Consider the following 16,170-nt stretch of genomic DNA (forward strand, 5'->3'; position numbering starts at 1 on the left):
GTGCGAATCTTAACTAAAGAAGTTTACAGATGTTTAAAGTAAATTTAAGAAAAGTAAAATAGTAATTAAAATGAAGTTTTAAAATGAAGTTTAGAAAATGCATGATCAATATAAAGAAAAAATGTGTTAAGAAAATGCAATCATTTATTTATTTTCATTTTGAAAGCTCTGTATTTCATTCGGGGAATAATGCGTTCATATTGCTGAAGTGTTACACTTTTCTCCAAGTATTTTCTGCTTATTTATTTATTAAAACTTTTTATATAAAATGAAAAGAAGAAAAAACATTGATAGAGTTTGAGTAGAGTGATAACTGGGCACAAATGTTACTATGGTGCAGATGCGGAGCAGGTTTCTTTCCAAGTGAATTGGAGTGCGAGAGAGGAGCGGACTTTCTCGTCTGGCTGTCGTAATAGCAGTCACACTATCCAGCAGCGATGCTAAATTTCTGACACCGCCAGAACTTCGTCAGAGGCTAAAGATCATCGCAAAGGCTATTAATCGGCCGTCAGTGAACATGTCACACTGAACGCTGTAAGACTGCCGATTTTGCCCTGCGATGACAGAAATCCTTTAGGATTCCCAAAATTAGTCTTAGACAGCCGAATCGTAGCCAGACTTGTACAGTGTGCACCAGGCTTTAGTATCAAGTCGAGTCACAGTACCAAACAGAAATAAATAAAAGTTAATATTTGGGCTACATATTTATTTTTACACCGAAAAGAAGAACTTATATACATAGCTTTACATACATGTATATGAATTATATACATATCTGTGCTACATTAATATCATATAATCTGATATAAAATAATATAATCAATCTCGCCATCTTGTGGTCTTACATTGTTTATGAACGACTGCATTTTAAGCCTGATCTCATGGTAATTCGTATGTATTTGAACTTAATGTTTATAGGTACATACATTTTCTTACGTGATTACAACATGTATAACAAAAGACATTTCCAGTTCGCATGGTGAAATTTCTGAAATTATCATAAAAGCAAAAAAGTATGAAATATCATCCTCAAGTGAAACACCGCTAATAAACAACACAGTATCATTAAAAATGTGTTTATATTGTTTTCCATCATTAAAAGAAATGAGTAAAAAGGTAATTTTGTAAAAGAAAACAGTAATTTTGCACATTAATCTTTCGAGATATTAGTGAAATCTAGATATTAGTGAAATCTATCCATAGCTAAATTATTTACTTACCTTTCCTTGTGGTTCTTGAAATGTCGGATGAAATTTAAGGTTGTGGTGGTTGTGCCCGATATCCTTGCATTGCATATTGTGCATCTGGCAAAACATTTTACTGACATGGTCCAATTCGAAGTCCTTATAGCCAAAAGAGATTATTTTTGGAAGTCGATCATCTGTCATGTTTGGCACGTTTTGAGCTTGTGCAGCGCAGGCGCCGTTCAGTGGTGCTGGCGGTTCCGTCGTGGCTTACGGCACATTTTTGCATCTGAATTAATTAATGCCTCAATAATTATTTTTCAAACAAAAATTTCATTACTGTTTATAATAAGTTATTGAAAATGAAAAACATTCAAGTCATTACGAGACACTACGTTTACAGAAGTGACGTGATAGTGCAAACGTACTTTAAACAAATGTTTTTGCAATCTTAACACACACAAAAAAACCCTCTGTTTCATGTATGAAAATAACTGCGTGAATTGGGGAGGCAGATATTGAAGTGGAATATTCATGACAGATTTCCTCTGACTGGCGTTAGACTTTGGCTGTGTCTCAAGACTTGGTGAGCTGCCTTCATACAGTAGACAGCATTTTTGGGTGTCAAAACCGCAGCATTTTGAGCGTGTGGGGGCTGTTGTTCACACCGAATGCATTGTGCTTCCGTCCGCATTGTTTTTCTATGCAAACACGTGCTAGATAGACGTTCAAAGGTGATATCTAGTAAGGCAGTTTAGCAGTTTTGAGACACAGCCTTTAATTTTCTCTTGGACAGCAATGGAGCGTAACAGCTCAACACTCGCATCACTATGATGGAGGAGCAACTTGAACATTTGTCAAAATTTTGTGAATACGGAAATATATTTTTCGATGGGATTGGAATTTAACTGGTGAGTTCGCTTAAACTATTTGTTGTTCTTGTTTTTTTGGTTTTTTTATGTAAACATATTGCCTTCTGACTTTTAGGCTATCCATTTCTTTTAACATGATGCAAATATCATCTGAAACGAAGATTTTCCTTTGTTTGTTTAAACGTTTTTCTATAACAGATTAAAATTGCCTTTGTTGACTGTCATGCTTCTCTTTGTAGTTTCAGTCCTCCACTTCAAGTCAAAGTCGAGTCTCAAGTCATTTGCTCTCAAGTCAAAGTCATTTTCTTACTTCAATCAAGCAAGTCGCAAGACCTGAAATTTGCGACTTGAGTCAGACTCGAATCAAGTCATGTAACACGAGTTCCCCACCTCTGGCTTGAAGTACCACCTGTTTTCAGCACGGGGCAGTAAGCGAAGCTCGAGCTGACTAAGCAACACACAGCTGTACAGAGAACAAACCACACTCAGGCTTGCTTGACACTAACGGCAGCACAAGATGAGGACGCGTTCCTGTATTCAAAAACGGCTGGATGGAGTGCAATTCCGAATGCAGGGATCTCAAACATGGTTATCTCACAATTCGGTTCGATATACGATATGAGCTTGGCTTGACATTAACACTCACCCATCTGCCAAATGCGAGTAGAAATCGGCAGTGGCGGGTAACTCCATCAGCCTTACTAGCCACTTTGGCTAGTCTCGGTTTCAGTGCCTTAAAAGCACTAAACATCTGTGCCGGGCGAATGAAGCGTGCTTTCGTTCGTACCGCCGCAGCACAAATCAGCGTGCTCCAGAGATAGAGCCAGAGCTCTGGGACAGCGCAGAGTGAAACTTGCATGATTCAGTCGGGCTTCACTCATCGTGGCAGCCAGCGGAGACCACAAAACTTTTGTGACCCATTTGAATTCTATGGAGAACATTCTAGTATAAAGCTCTATATGGAGGGAGGCAAACTTCTCAAACTGCTAGACAGCCCTGACATTAAACAGCACTATGATTCTATAAAACTTCATTTTTATTACCATTATTTATCATTCACTCACCTTTATCTTGATCCAAACCCTTAGGACTTTCTTCCATGATTGGTTAGTTTAATCTACCTAACATCTCCTTTTGTACTCCATTAAATTATGAACTGTGAAAGATGTAGTTAAAGGTTTCTTAATGTGTTTAGGCTATTTGTTTTTTATAATAAATACTGAAGTTTATTTTTTAGAAACGCTATCTACATTAGCTTAACCAGAGTGGTGTGGAGTAATCCATGATCTGACCTGTTGTTATGGCTTTATTATTACAAATGCCACTGTTAAAAATGGAAGAACAAAAGCAAACTTTCATAAGGGCAAGTACAATTAAGAATGGGGTTAAAATCTGGACTTCCATGGACAAATGATTGACAATGTTTTCCTCTTGTTCTAACTGGTCATGTTTGCCTTCAGATATTCTAAGAGATGACTTAAATCATTAGGCCTGTGTCCTGCTGTACTCATATAATTCTTGTCCAAAGAAATGCATGCAGTTACAGTCTCCAGTTATTTTTATTAGTTTTTGTGGGACATGGGATTTTGGCTAGTGAAAATGCTGAGTGGCTAGTTACTTTGGAATACCACTAGCCACAGTGGCCAAGAGCCAAAAAGTTAATGTCAAGCCCTGGATTTGTGTTCACAATTCGATATAATCTCTATTCGATATAACAACACTTACAGTATTTGACAAAGTATGACAGATGTATTTTTTTTTTAGAAAAATTTTGAGCAAATTGCAAAATTTCTCAGAATAAAGTTCTCTAATACACAATACAAATTCTCAAAGTTCAAATGGTAAGAGTCTGTCATATCCATAAAAACAGATCGCAAACAAATAAAACCTCCAAGAATAGTTGGCTAAATTCAGGCTGAACAGGTGCGGGACACGCAATATAACAGAACAGAACCTGTCCTGAAAAAATGACGGGTTGCAATCAAAACATGCAAGGGACAGCTGTGTGTGGTTTTATAATGCACAGACAGTCTGCATATTGTCAACTACCTGTGTGTTCATAGGCGGAGGGTGAACGAACCACAGGGTAAGGCTAAATAAAATTGAAACAGAACCGCTTTTATGTCATATACTTCAAAATCAAAAGTGGTCTGCACCGACATGCTGCAATGACTTGAAAAGTTTTGGGAGTTAACATAAAATCCAGTGGAAAGAGTCTTCTTCACAAGTTCAAGGAATGTGTCCGATTCATTTACTTTCACCAAAGTAATACAGTGCGGTCTCATTTCATGCTTGATTGGGAAGCTTATTAAATTAATTGTGAATGGATGTTTAATTAAAAAGGAATGTTACAAACTTAAAAGCACTCTATTTCAATACGACCATAATCTAATAAATATGTTTGAAATCAAGATTTACAGTACTTTATTTATTATTATTATTTCATTTAAAATTATTTCATAAATGAAGACATTTTCCTTGTGCATGCATGCCACGATCGGCCACAGCCACTCAAGTGATGTACAGTAAGATGAAAAACAGCCACTGATCTACAGTCAGCACTTGTCTTTTTACTAGTAATTAAGGTTTGAATTTTGAGGAATTTCCTGTCGATACCTATAGTCCTTAATACATGCATCACAAGCTCTGCTTATGCTTGTGTTGCTTTTGCACTTAACAAGAACTTACTTATCAGCAACCATATCACCCTGTAGCTCAAGACCGTTTGTCCACTGAAGCTAAGCAGGGTTAAGCCTGGCAGTACCTGGATGGGAGACCTCCTGGGGAAAACTATGGTTGCTGCTGGGAGAGGTATTAGGGAGGTCAGTTGGGGGTGCTCACCCTGCAGTCTGTGTGGGTCCTAATGCCCCAGTTTAGTGACAGGGACACTATACTGTAAAAAAGCACTGTCCTTCAGATGAGACATTAAACTGAGGTCCTGACTCTCTGTGGTCATTAAAAATCCCAGGGCACTTCTCGTAAAGAGTAGGGGTGTAACCCTGGTGTCTTGGCCCTTCTCAATCATGGCCTCCTAATAATCCCCCTTCATTAATTGGCTCTATAACTCTACTCTCTCCTCTCCACCAATAGCTGGTGTGTGGTGAGCATACTGGTGCACTATGGCACATCATCCATGTGGATGCTGCACACTAGTGGTGGTTTGAGGAGAGTCCCCTGTTCACTGTGTTAAAGCACTTTGAGTGTAGTGTCAGAAAAAGTGCTTATATAAATGTAACATTCATTCAAGAAAGCCAAAGTGCTGCCACACAGGCAATTTAAGCATAGATGACCCATTCTGAATCTCTTTGTCGGGCATCTTGTTGAAGTCTGCATCCACTTTCAAACAATGGAAACACTTTTTGTGAAGTACAGCTACTATTACACAAAATATGGAGATAGTCTCTGTTGTGTTGCCTAAATAGTGTAGAATAAAGCAACAGAGAGCTTTTAATGATTTACCGGTCATTTCATTCATGATCACATGGATATTTTGCCTTAATATGGCTTGTTGTTTTTTTTGTTTCGCGATATTTCGAAATTAAACATATATCGTCCCATCCCTATTGAAAATGCTGGAAACTAGTCAGATTGTACCTCGTTAGGACACAGTATTGACTGAATCTGGTTACAACAAAAATCTAGCATGTAAGTGAACATATATGCCTCATTATTCTGTAATTAATATTGGCTTCTGTCGACTGACCGTTGTAGAATCTGAAAGGCAGGGTGAATGGAATGATGGAGATGTCAGACTGCTGAACTTCAACGCAAAAGTGTAGAGTGTATTCAGCTCCATCCACACCAGGACTGTTCTCCAAAAGAGCTAAATCCTACAGGACACAAACAAACACACACTTGCACTCACTGAGAGGGATGGCTGATACAGAATCAGAAATTTATATCACCAAATATATATATATATACACACACACACATACATACACAGTTGAAGTCAGAAGTTTACATACACCTTAGCCAAATACATTTAAACTCAGTTGTTCATAATTCCTGACATTTAATCGTAGAAACATTCCCTGTCTTAGGTCAGTTAGGATCACTACTTTATTTTAAGAATATGAAATGTCAGAATAATAGTAGAGAGAATGATTTATTTCAGCTTTTCTTACTTTCATCACATTCCCAGTGGGTCAGAAGTTTACATACACTTTGTTAGTATTTGGTAGCATTGCCTCTAAATTGTTTAACTCGGGTCAAACGTTTTGGGTAGCCTTCCACAAGCTTCTCACAATAAGTTGCTGGAATTTTGGCCCATTTCTCCAGACAGAACTGGTGTAACTGAGTCAGGTTTGTAGGCCTCCTTGCTCGCACACGCTTTTTCAGTTCTGCCCACAAATTTTCTATCGGATTGAGGTCAGGGCTTTGTGAAGGCCACTCCAGTATCTTGACTTTGTTGTCCTTAAGCCATTTTGCCACAACTTTGGAGGCATGCTTGGGGTCATTGTCCATTTGTAAGACCCATTTGCAACTGAGCTTTTAACTTCCTGGCTGAGATGGTGCTTCAATATATCCACATAATTTTCCTTCCTCATGATGCCATCTATTTTGTGAAGTGCACCAGTCCCTCCTGCAGCAAAGCACCCCCACAACATGATGCTGCCACCCCCATGCTTCACGGTTGGGATGGTGTTCTTTGACTTGCAAGCCTCATCCTTTTTCCTCCAAACATAATGATGGTCATTATGACCAAAGAGTTCAATTTTTGTTTCATCAGACCAGAGGACATTTCTCCAAAAAGTAAGATCTTTGTCCCCATGTGCACTTGCAAACTGTAGTCTGGCATTTTTATTGCAGTTTTGGAGCAGTGGCTTCTTCCTTGCTGAGCAGCCTTTCAGGTTATGTCAAAATAGGACTCGTTTTACTGTGGATATAGATACTTGTCTACCTGTTTCCTCCAGCATCTTCACAAGGTCCTTTGCTGTTGTTCTGGGATTGATTTGCACTTGTCACACCAAACTACATTCATCTCTAGGAGACAGAACGCGTCTCCTTCCTGAGTGGTATGATGGCTGTATGGTCCCATGGTGTTTATACTTGCGTAATATTGTTTGTACAGATGAACGTGGTACCTTCAGGCATTTGGAAATTGCTCCCAAGGATGAACCAGACTTGTGGGGGTCCACAATTTTTTTCTGAGGTCTTGGTTGATTTCTTTTGATTTTCCAATGATGTCAAGCAAAGAGGCACTGATTTTGAAGGTAGGCCTTAAAATACATCCACAGGTACACTTCCAATTGACTCCAATTAGCCTATCAGAAGCAAATTGTCTAATTGCTTAAAGGCTTGACATCATTTTCTGGAATTTTCCAAGCTGCTTAAAGGCACAGTTAACTTAGTGTATGTAAACTTTTGATCCACTGGAATAGTGATATAGTCAATTAAAAGTGAAACAATCTGTCTGTAAACAATTGTTGGAAAAATTACTCATGCCATGCACAAAGTAGATGTCCTAAACGACTTGCCAAAACTACATAGTTTGCTAATACAAAATCTGTGGAGCGGTTAAAAAAAAAAAAGAAGAGTTTTAATGACTTCAACCTCCAACCGAGCAGCCACAACATTAAAACCACCTGTCTAATATTGTGTAGGTCCCCCTCGTGCCACCAAAACTGCACCAACCCGCATCTCAGAATAGCATTCTGAGATGATATTCTTCTCACCACAATTGTACAGAGCGGTTATCTGAGTTACAGTAGACTTTGTCAGTTCAAACCAGTCTGGCAATTCTCTGTTGACCTCTCTCATCAACAAGGCCGCTCGCTGTATGTTTTTTGTTTTTGGCACCATTCGGAGTAAATTCTAGAGACTGTTGTGTGTGAAATCCCAGGAGATCACAAGTTACAGAAATACTCAAACCAGCCTGACACCAACAATCATCCATGCGATTATCTAATCAGTCAATCATGTGGCAGCAGTGCAGTGCATAAAATCATGCAGATACGGGTCAGGAGCTTCAGTTAATGTTCACATCAACCATCAGTTGGAGCGTGGCATGATCATTGGTGCCAGATGGGCTGATTTGAGTATTTCTATAACTGCTGATCTCCTGGGATTTCACACACAACAGTCTCTAGAATTTACTCTGAATGGTGCCAAAAACAAAAAACATCCAGTGAGCAGCAGTTCTGCGGACGGAAACGCCTTGTTGATGAGAGAGGTCAACAGAGAATGGCCAGACTGGTTTGAACTGACAAAGTCTACGGTAACTCAGATAACCGTACTGTGCTGTTTTGGTTTAGTGTCAGTTGATTACATTTTTTAATTGCGATTAATTGCATTATTTTCCATAATAAATCGCTATTAATTGCAGATTTTGAAAGTGCAGAAATTTGACAATTTATACTCCTTTTCCTGTAAAAATACATTTACTTCCTTTTTAGGAAAGAAAAAACTATATGTAACAATTTAATGCTTGATTAAAATTTTCCAAACAAAGCATTCCACAATATAAAGATAGAAATGCACTAAAATAGCACAAATTCAAGTAACATTAAATGTTTCCCAAACTTTAAGTGGGAGTTTGACTAATTGAAAGAACTAGTCACCCCATACTGTAGGTTGATCATTGCAATGGGCATTAAATCTCGTAAAGTCTCATTATCCACAATATTAATCAGCTGGCAGACTGTGGCTACCCGCTTTGTTACAGCAATCGTAAAGCCACGTTCAAAATTCGCATCAGGGCGTCAACGCCAGTGTCAAACACCGCTTTTAACTCCACATGAAAAGCTCTGTAAATAACGTCTCATTCTGCGTTTTGGTGATAATTATGATTTGATGTGCTTCTGTGATAATTAAATTGCGTATTACATATGCTGAAACATACTTGATTTTTGCCACAAGTCCCATCTGAGCTTGTTTTGTACAACAAATAGAGTTAAGACCTCCTTTCTCTATCACTTTATCATTGATACGGCAGCACTGTTGTGAGTGTGTTTGTGGTGTGTGCGTCAGTTAATGACTCCACAAAGGTTCTGCCCTTCCATCCAGTGTATCTGCTGGTTTATGCTGTAGTAACGGTAAATGCGTTAATCGCACTATTAAAAACACTATTTTATCTGCTCGGCATCCTTTTTTCAATCCACGAAAAAAAGAGAAAAGAGCAAGACTTCTCTATTTTTAGATGAACATCAATAACCCCAACATGTCAGCATTTCTGTCCAGCTGTAGCTAAAAATATAATATGTATATATCCTTTAATATATAATAATACATGAAAATGAAAATGAATATAATAAATGAATGTGTGCTGTTTTAGCATAAGTATTTTTTTAGCTGAACAACTATAATTTTTTTCCCCTCGTTTCATCCCAGTGGCCAGATTAAACTTCATGGGCCGTGTCTTTGACAGCCGTTTTATATGAACTAAAGTTGATTTCATCAACTCAAACAAACACTCACAGTAATGAGTGCCTCTCCATTAATAAGACTGTATGACACACTTCTATCTTGATGGTCAAACCAAGGAACTGCCAAGTCTTCTGTGCCCGTCACCGTGACAACCACCTGTCCATCAATCCCCTCACCAGCTGCATTATTGTATTGGTCCTAGAAGGTAAGAACACACACATTTATGTCAGACTAGTTTACTTTCACATAACTTACAATGATATCCATGGTAAACACGATAACAATGAGCCACAAGAGGTGTTACAGTGATTTTGCCAAACTGAACAGGTGGTGTTACATATGATGTGAATTCAAGGTGGGCGGTATGACCAAATTTGTATATCTTAACCATCTCTTTTTTTTTTTTAATTTGGAACCTGGACTCAAACCAAACTAAGATTACTCCCTGAAAAGAAGTCTGAGATCAGTGCAAAAACAGCTTCACATTATTAGGGATGCACCGATATGGGAGTTTTGGCTGATACCGATAACCGATATTTGGAGGCCGATAACCGATATATTTGCAGATAAATCTAAATTAGGATATAAATCTACATTTTGTGTGCCTGATTACAAAAACAAAAGGCTCACCTTAAAAAAAAGCCACATCCAGACCGTTCAAATTAAATCAAACATGTATAGTGGACAACTAAATAAAAAGTGTTTACTCGGATCCAGAACAATCTTCTAAAGCAGTGGTGCGTGCTGGCATGTCATGCCATGTGGTGAGGAACCAACTAAAACCCTCATGGTGAGTATCATGTGCCTGAAATGGTTCAACCAGAGGGATTCAAACAGAATTTATCGGCTTTAATATATCGGCCTGATAACGCAAACTTTAAATATTCACATTTATCGGCCGATACCGATATGTCCACCGATATATTGTGCAACGTAACACTTGAGTTAAAGGACTCAAAACAGTAAAACTAATTAATATTACAAAATGTATTGTTCCGATTCTAAATTTTGATTGGATGAGTCGCACCTACTCCCCAACATTAACGTGCGCTTGAAAACTCACCATGATCTTCAGACACAAGCTGTCCAGCAGCATGCGATTGGCACGATTGTTGCTATTGGACACGACAGGAGTTGAGGTCGGAGTCTCAGGTGCTAATTTCATTGCTTTATTGGGAGCAACATTTATTGGAATCTAAGACAGATAAAAAAAATCAGGTGTTGGAGAACAGTACAGAATTTAATATGAGTTTGGACCATTTCATTTCTTCATGAAATTACTCAATTACTGATTAATTAAATGACAGTGTGTTTGTTTGTGTGTGTGTGTGTGTGTTTGTGTGTTCATACCTGCTGGCTCCACAGATAATTGGTTTTGTCTACCGCCAAAACAAACTGGACGACGTACTTCCCCACTAGTTCTGGAATCTGCTTATCCCTGGGAGAGAAATACAAACATGAGACAATAACTAATAATGTACAAGATAATGAGCATACATCGTTTTAAAATCTAGTTTGAAATCCATGTGACAAGTTCTAAGAAATGTAATATTTGCAGGCGCATTAGTTTCATATGGTTTGGAAAAACTTGTGCCATAAAAAAAAAAAAAACTAAAAAAAAAAAAAACTTAAAATGTCAAAGTTGAGTAATTATCTAGTAAAGAGTAATGAAATATTTGCTGGACTCTTTCAATACATATGTACACATCTTAAATGATTTTTATTTATTTTTGTACTTTTCAAATTATTTCAAATATTTATTTTTTTAAAGTTTGGGTTAAGATTTTAATACAATCTATAAGTTACACCACCTTGACATTTTGTACTTTATATCCCATATAAATATCCAAATTAATTTTAATATGAATTATGAATAAATCAGAAATTGAAAACATGTCCATCTTAAAGGAGGTATTCAAGTCACTGTCTGTATGTTTTGAATATGTTAATAACTTTTAAGCATTTTGACACAAACAACACTTGTATTTTCCTGTATTGTCTGTCGGTGTTACCTGAAGCAGAAGCAGCTGTCCTTATCAGTGTCTTTCTGTTTACTACACTTTAGAGTAGTGGCCTAAATTGAAACACAAAACATACTCTGATTTACTTACTCTTTCTGAACTATATATTTTCATGTTATGTATTCTCATTCAAGGAATGCCATTATTATGGAGACTGTTTGTCCTGTAATGCCCCTTGTTAGACAAGCCTCAAAACCCCCCAAGACTAGTGTTGTTATCCTAAATGATAAAACTAAAATGAAAACAATTTCCTTAACTGATATACAGAAAAAAAAAAAAAAAAAAAAAAAAAAAAAAAAAGGCCAAACGGAAACTATTTGTAAACTAAATTAAAATATTTTCCTTAACTGAAAAAAAAAAAAAAAAAAAAAAACTAACATAATTGGAAAAACTGAAACTAAAACAAAACTACAACAAAACTAGAAATAATTTCTTTCATTGAAATAAAACAAAAGCTGGGAAATATTTTCCACGTCTCAAATGAAATTAATCACAACTGGCAAAATTGAATCTAAATGAAAACTAAATGAAAATATTTCCATTAACTGGGAAAAAATAAATAATTGGAAAACTGGCAAAACTAAAACTAAATGAAAACTAAATGGAAAAAAAATGTCCTTAAAGGTGCAACATGTAAAATTTTACATGTAATATTCACCTTTTTTTGCCAATGTGTGAACGGCTTGTAAAGCAACTTAAAAAATGAGCCCTTCCCGGACTTCCTAGGTTGCCGTTCTTCTTATTGGACAGGTAAGCTTACATAACTGCAAAGCATGTGAAATATAGTGCCATAAGGATTGATCTGTGTAATGTTTGCTAACTTGATCTTGCCTGCTAACGCTGACAATTTCAAGCTACCTTGCTTCATAACTTTCAAATAATTTCAACGATCTTCTCTTTATACTAAAAGTCAGGTTAATGTCAATGTTAATCTGTAATTATTCAGCAAGGTAAACTACAATAACACATGAAATGAATGCTAGACAATTTTCAAGATAATGCAAAAAGCTCCATTCATTAGTGTAACGTAACTTGGTTATACAGAAAATATATACATTCAATTATTATAAAACAATAGCACATCGATATCAAAATGACAGTTGTGATGAAATCACATCAATACTGAATTGTGTCAACATATTTATAATGTACAGTCTATTTTATAAACAGCTACTGTCATCATCCACCAAATTTAGCTAACAGCTATTGATAAAGCTGGCTAGCTAGCTAACGCCGACATCGCTATCGTAAAAATGCAGTCAATGAATCATGCAAAGAAAAGTGATTACTTCAAACTACAGTCTCGCATAGTCAGACTTATATCCACACTTTGTTTTAGACCTGTTCCAGTGCTGGAGAGTCAAATATAATATACAGTCTCAAAGTCTGTGGTAAAACAGTCATAACTGTGTAATTTTATTTATGCTACCTCATCTGTCAGCATGATGGTGGTGAATCACGTTCAGCCTCTTTGTTTTGGACATGTTCGCGCGATCACGAGCAACAGGCTGCAGTTCACTTAACGGCCACAGGTGTCATTACTAACAAGGGTTTCTGAATCTTACATACTGCACCTTTAACTGGGAAAATTGGACAAACTGAAACTAAACGAAAACTACAACAAAAACTAGAAAGCATTTTCCTTAATTGAAATAAAAATAACAACTAACAGTTACTAAATGAAAACATTTTCATTATCCAATATTAAAAAAAAAATACCATAATTGGAAAAACTGAAACTAAACTATCACGACAAAAAAAAAAAAAAAAAAAAAAAACATTTTTAGATACATAGCATATGATAAAAGTATTTACTGTGTATCACATAATAAACCTTTATAAACCCTCCATTAAATATGAAAACACCCATAGAAAGCACTAACACTAGATGGCTCTAAGAAAATGTAATGCTGTTAAACAAACATAAAGGAATATTCTGGGTTCAATACAAGTGAATCTCAATCGACAGCATTGGTGGCATAATGTTGATTACCACAAAAATTAATTTCGACTCGTCCCTCCCTTTCTTAAAAAAAAAAAAAAAAAGCACAAATCTAGGTGACAGTGATGCAATTACAATAGAAGTGAATGTAAACGTTAAAATTCTCACTGTTTCAAAACTATAGCCACAAGACATAAACAATATGTGTGTAAATGTGATTTTAGTGTGATAAAATCACTTACCTTTCCTGTGTAAAGTTACAGCCAATTTTACAACTTCATTGCTGTGATGATGTAATGTCAACAAACCGTAAAACAACCGTAAAACTTAAAATTTAAACAACTTTACGGCTCAAATAATAGATGAGTTTTAACAGAAGAATTAATGTAAATGCTTTTTATAAAATAATAAGATAATAACATTTCTGCCTTTAAACACTCAAAAAATTGGCCCCCATTCACTTCCATTGTAAGTGCCTCACTGTCACCTCCATTTTTGCTTTTTTTTTTTTTTAAAGGAGGAATGAGTTGAAATAAATTTTTGTGGTAATCAGCATTATGCCACAAATGCTGTTGATTGAGCTTAACTTGCATTGAACCCGGAACATTTCTTTAAGTTAACGCATTAACTTTGGCAGCTGTGAAAAAACTTAAACTCTAACTATTTTGTCACTCACTGTCGAGGGTGGGTGGGACCCTGATGGTACGCCCTGCCACAATTGGGACCCTGATGGTACGCCCTGCCACAGCAACATTGACAGACTGGCTGGACAGATGTTCTTTACTGGACTGCCCTCTTCAGACACCACCACCACTGTAAACACTTCACACAGCAGCACAAAGCAATGCGATAAGTATTCTGTACTTGTGTAATAGCAGAATTGTATAGCCTTTATCCACACACACACACACACACACACACCTGGAAAGATATCTCCTGCACATAAGGTGGCTTCTCTGTTGTATTCGATTTGGAGACTGACTGGGTTGTTGGGATCCGGAATAACATTTAATGTCACTACAGGCCCGGGAATACTGTTCTTGCTAAAAGTTCCAAGGAATTCCAACTGATGCTCCCCTCTATGAGAGACAGAGAGATAGAGAGAGACAAAATAGTATTTCTTCACTATTTTCAATATTTATTATTTGTTACAGCAGTACTGCAAGTACTCTTTGGCAGTGTTAGAAATGACAGGAATAATGATAATTCTGTCATCATTTACTAACCCTCATGCTGTTCCAAACCCAAAGACTTTCCTTCTTGCATGGAACACAATAGGAGATACTGAGAAGAATGTTAAGGATGCAGAATGTTTTCGATACAGTGAAAGTGAATGGTGACTGAGGCTTTTTTTCTGCCTAACATGTTTTCTGTTCCATGGAAGAAACTCATGAGTTTGGAACAGCATGAGGGTGATTAAATGATAACAGAATTTTCATTTTGGGGTAGATTATCCCTTTAAGGGTCAATATTTGATCAATATTTTATTTTGAGGGGTACTTATATGAGGGCATATTACTAAAAATATTGGCAATTTTTTAATCAATTCATAAACATATTTGAATTTCAATCTGTAAAATTAGATTGCTAATTTAACCCGTAAAATAAAACAAATAACTCCTCAAAATATTTTAATGTAATGTGTATAACAATGCTTAAAATAGAATAGAACAGCAATTGGCCCGAGATTTTTAATTTCAAGTAAATTTTTGGCACTTTCGGTGACATTTTTGTCCCAAACCTTTTTTAAAGGAATATTTTGGGTTCAATACAAGTTAAGCTCAATCGACAGCATTTGTGGCATAATGTTGATTACCACAAACATTTATTCCATGGAGGTTACAGGAGGATTTTATTACACTAAAATCATGTTTACACTCATACTGTTCATGTCTTGTGGCTATACTTTTTGAAACAGTAAGAATTTTAACGCTCAAAAATTGGCCCCCATTCACTTCCATTGTAAGTGCCTCACTGTAACCTAGATTTTTTTTTAAAGAAAACGAGGGTCAAGTCAAAATTAGTTTTTTGTGGTAATCAATATTATGTCACAAATGCTGCTGATTGAGCTTAACTTGTATTGAACCCGGAATATTCCTTTAATTACTGACCCAGCTCTTTGATGGTGAAGTATCATAAGCATTATACTTACTTTGGACCACTTACTGATTCTAACAGGAAGCTAGCTCTTCCTTCTACATCTACAGGTTGAGACATCACTGAAGACTTCACCTAAAAGAGAGCAACACACAAATACACAAACGACGCTCACAAAATATACACAAAACAGGAGAGTCCCCTGTTCACTGAGTAAAGCGCTTCGAGTGTAGTGTCAGAAAAAGTGCTATATAAATGTAACGTTCATTCATTTATTATTTTAAATTAGTGGTTAATTTTAATGTGCATTTTTATGGAAGTATATTAATGACAAAAAGAAAAAGAAACAAATTGCATTAACAGTGCTTGCATTTTTTGGGGGATGCAATTTCATATGGTGTATATATAAGCTGTGAATACTTCAATCGAAAAATTTCACACAACATTTCATAATTTATCAAATTCAATAACTATTCATCTTCCAAAGTTCAGTTCGAAATTCTTCTTTTTTTATTTATTTTTTTATTTAATCTTTATCATTTGACAGGTACAGTTGAAGTCAGAAGTTTACCTACACCTTATCCAAATACAGGATTTTTATTTCACAATTCCTGACATTTAATCTTAAAAAACATTCCCTGTCTTAGGTCAGTTAGGATCACTACTTTTTTTTAAGAATATGAAAT

At 36.3% G+C, this 16,170-nt stretch overlaps 1 protein-coding gene across 6 annotated transcripts in view; it reads right to left on the minus strand.

The window, feature by feature from the left end:
- Positions 1–16,170, minus strand: part of LOC127423167 (structural maintenance of chromosomes flexible hinge domain-containing protein 1-like) — a 103,726-nt gene that overhangs the window by 29,265 nt on the left and 58,291 nt on the right. For all 6 annotated transcript variants that reach the window (XR_007894296.1, XR_007894302.1, XR_007894312.1 and 3 more), the window contains exons 32-39: positions 15,540–15,619; positions 14,309–14,466; positions 14,064–14,209; positions 11,437–11,498; positions 10,775–10,862; positions 10,488–10,619; positions 9,476–9,622; positions 5,760–5,886 (exon numbers count right to left, since the gene is read on the minus strand). Coding sequence is in view for 3 of the 6 variants with exons in the window: in XM_051667328.1 (XP_051523288.1) it covers positions 5,760–5,886; positions 9,476–9,622; positions 10,488–10,619; positions 10,775–10,862; positions 11,437–11,498; positions 14,064–14,209; positions 14,309–14,466; positions 15,540–15,619 (940 nt within the window). In the remaining 3 variants the exon portion in view is untranslated. The remainder of the gene's footprint in view (positions 1–5,759; positions 5,887–9,475; positions 9,623–10,487; positions 10,620–10,774; positions 10,863–11,436; positions 11,499–14,063; positions 14,210–14,308; positions 14,467–15,539; positions 15,620–16,170) is intronic.

This window comes from Myxocyprinus asiaticus, chromosome 1, assembly GCF_019703515.2.
Source record: "Myxocyprinus asiaticus isolate MX2 ecotype Aquarium Trade chromosome 1, UBuf_Myxa_2, whole genome shotgun sequence".
Lineage (NCBI taxonomy): Eukaryota > Metazoa > Chordata > Actinopteri > Cypriniformes > Catostomidae > Myxocyprinus > Myxocyprinus asiaticus.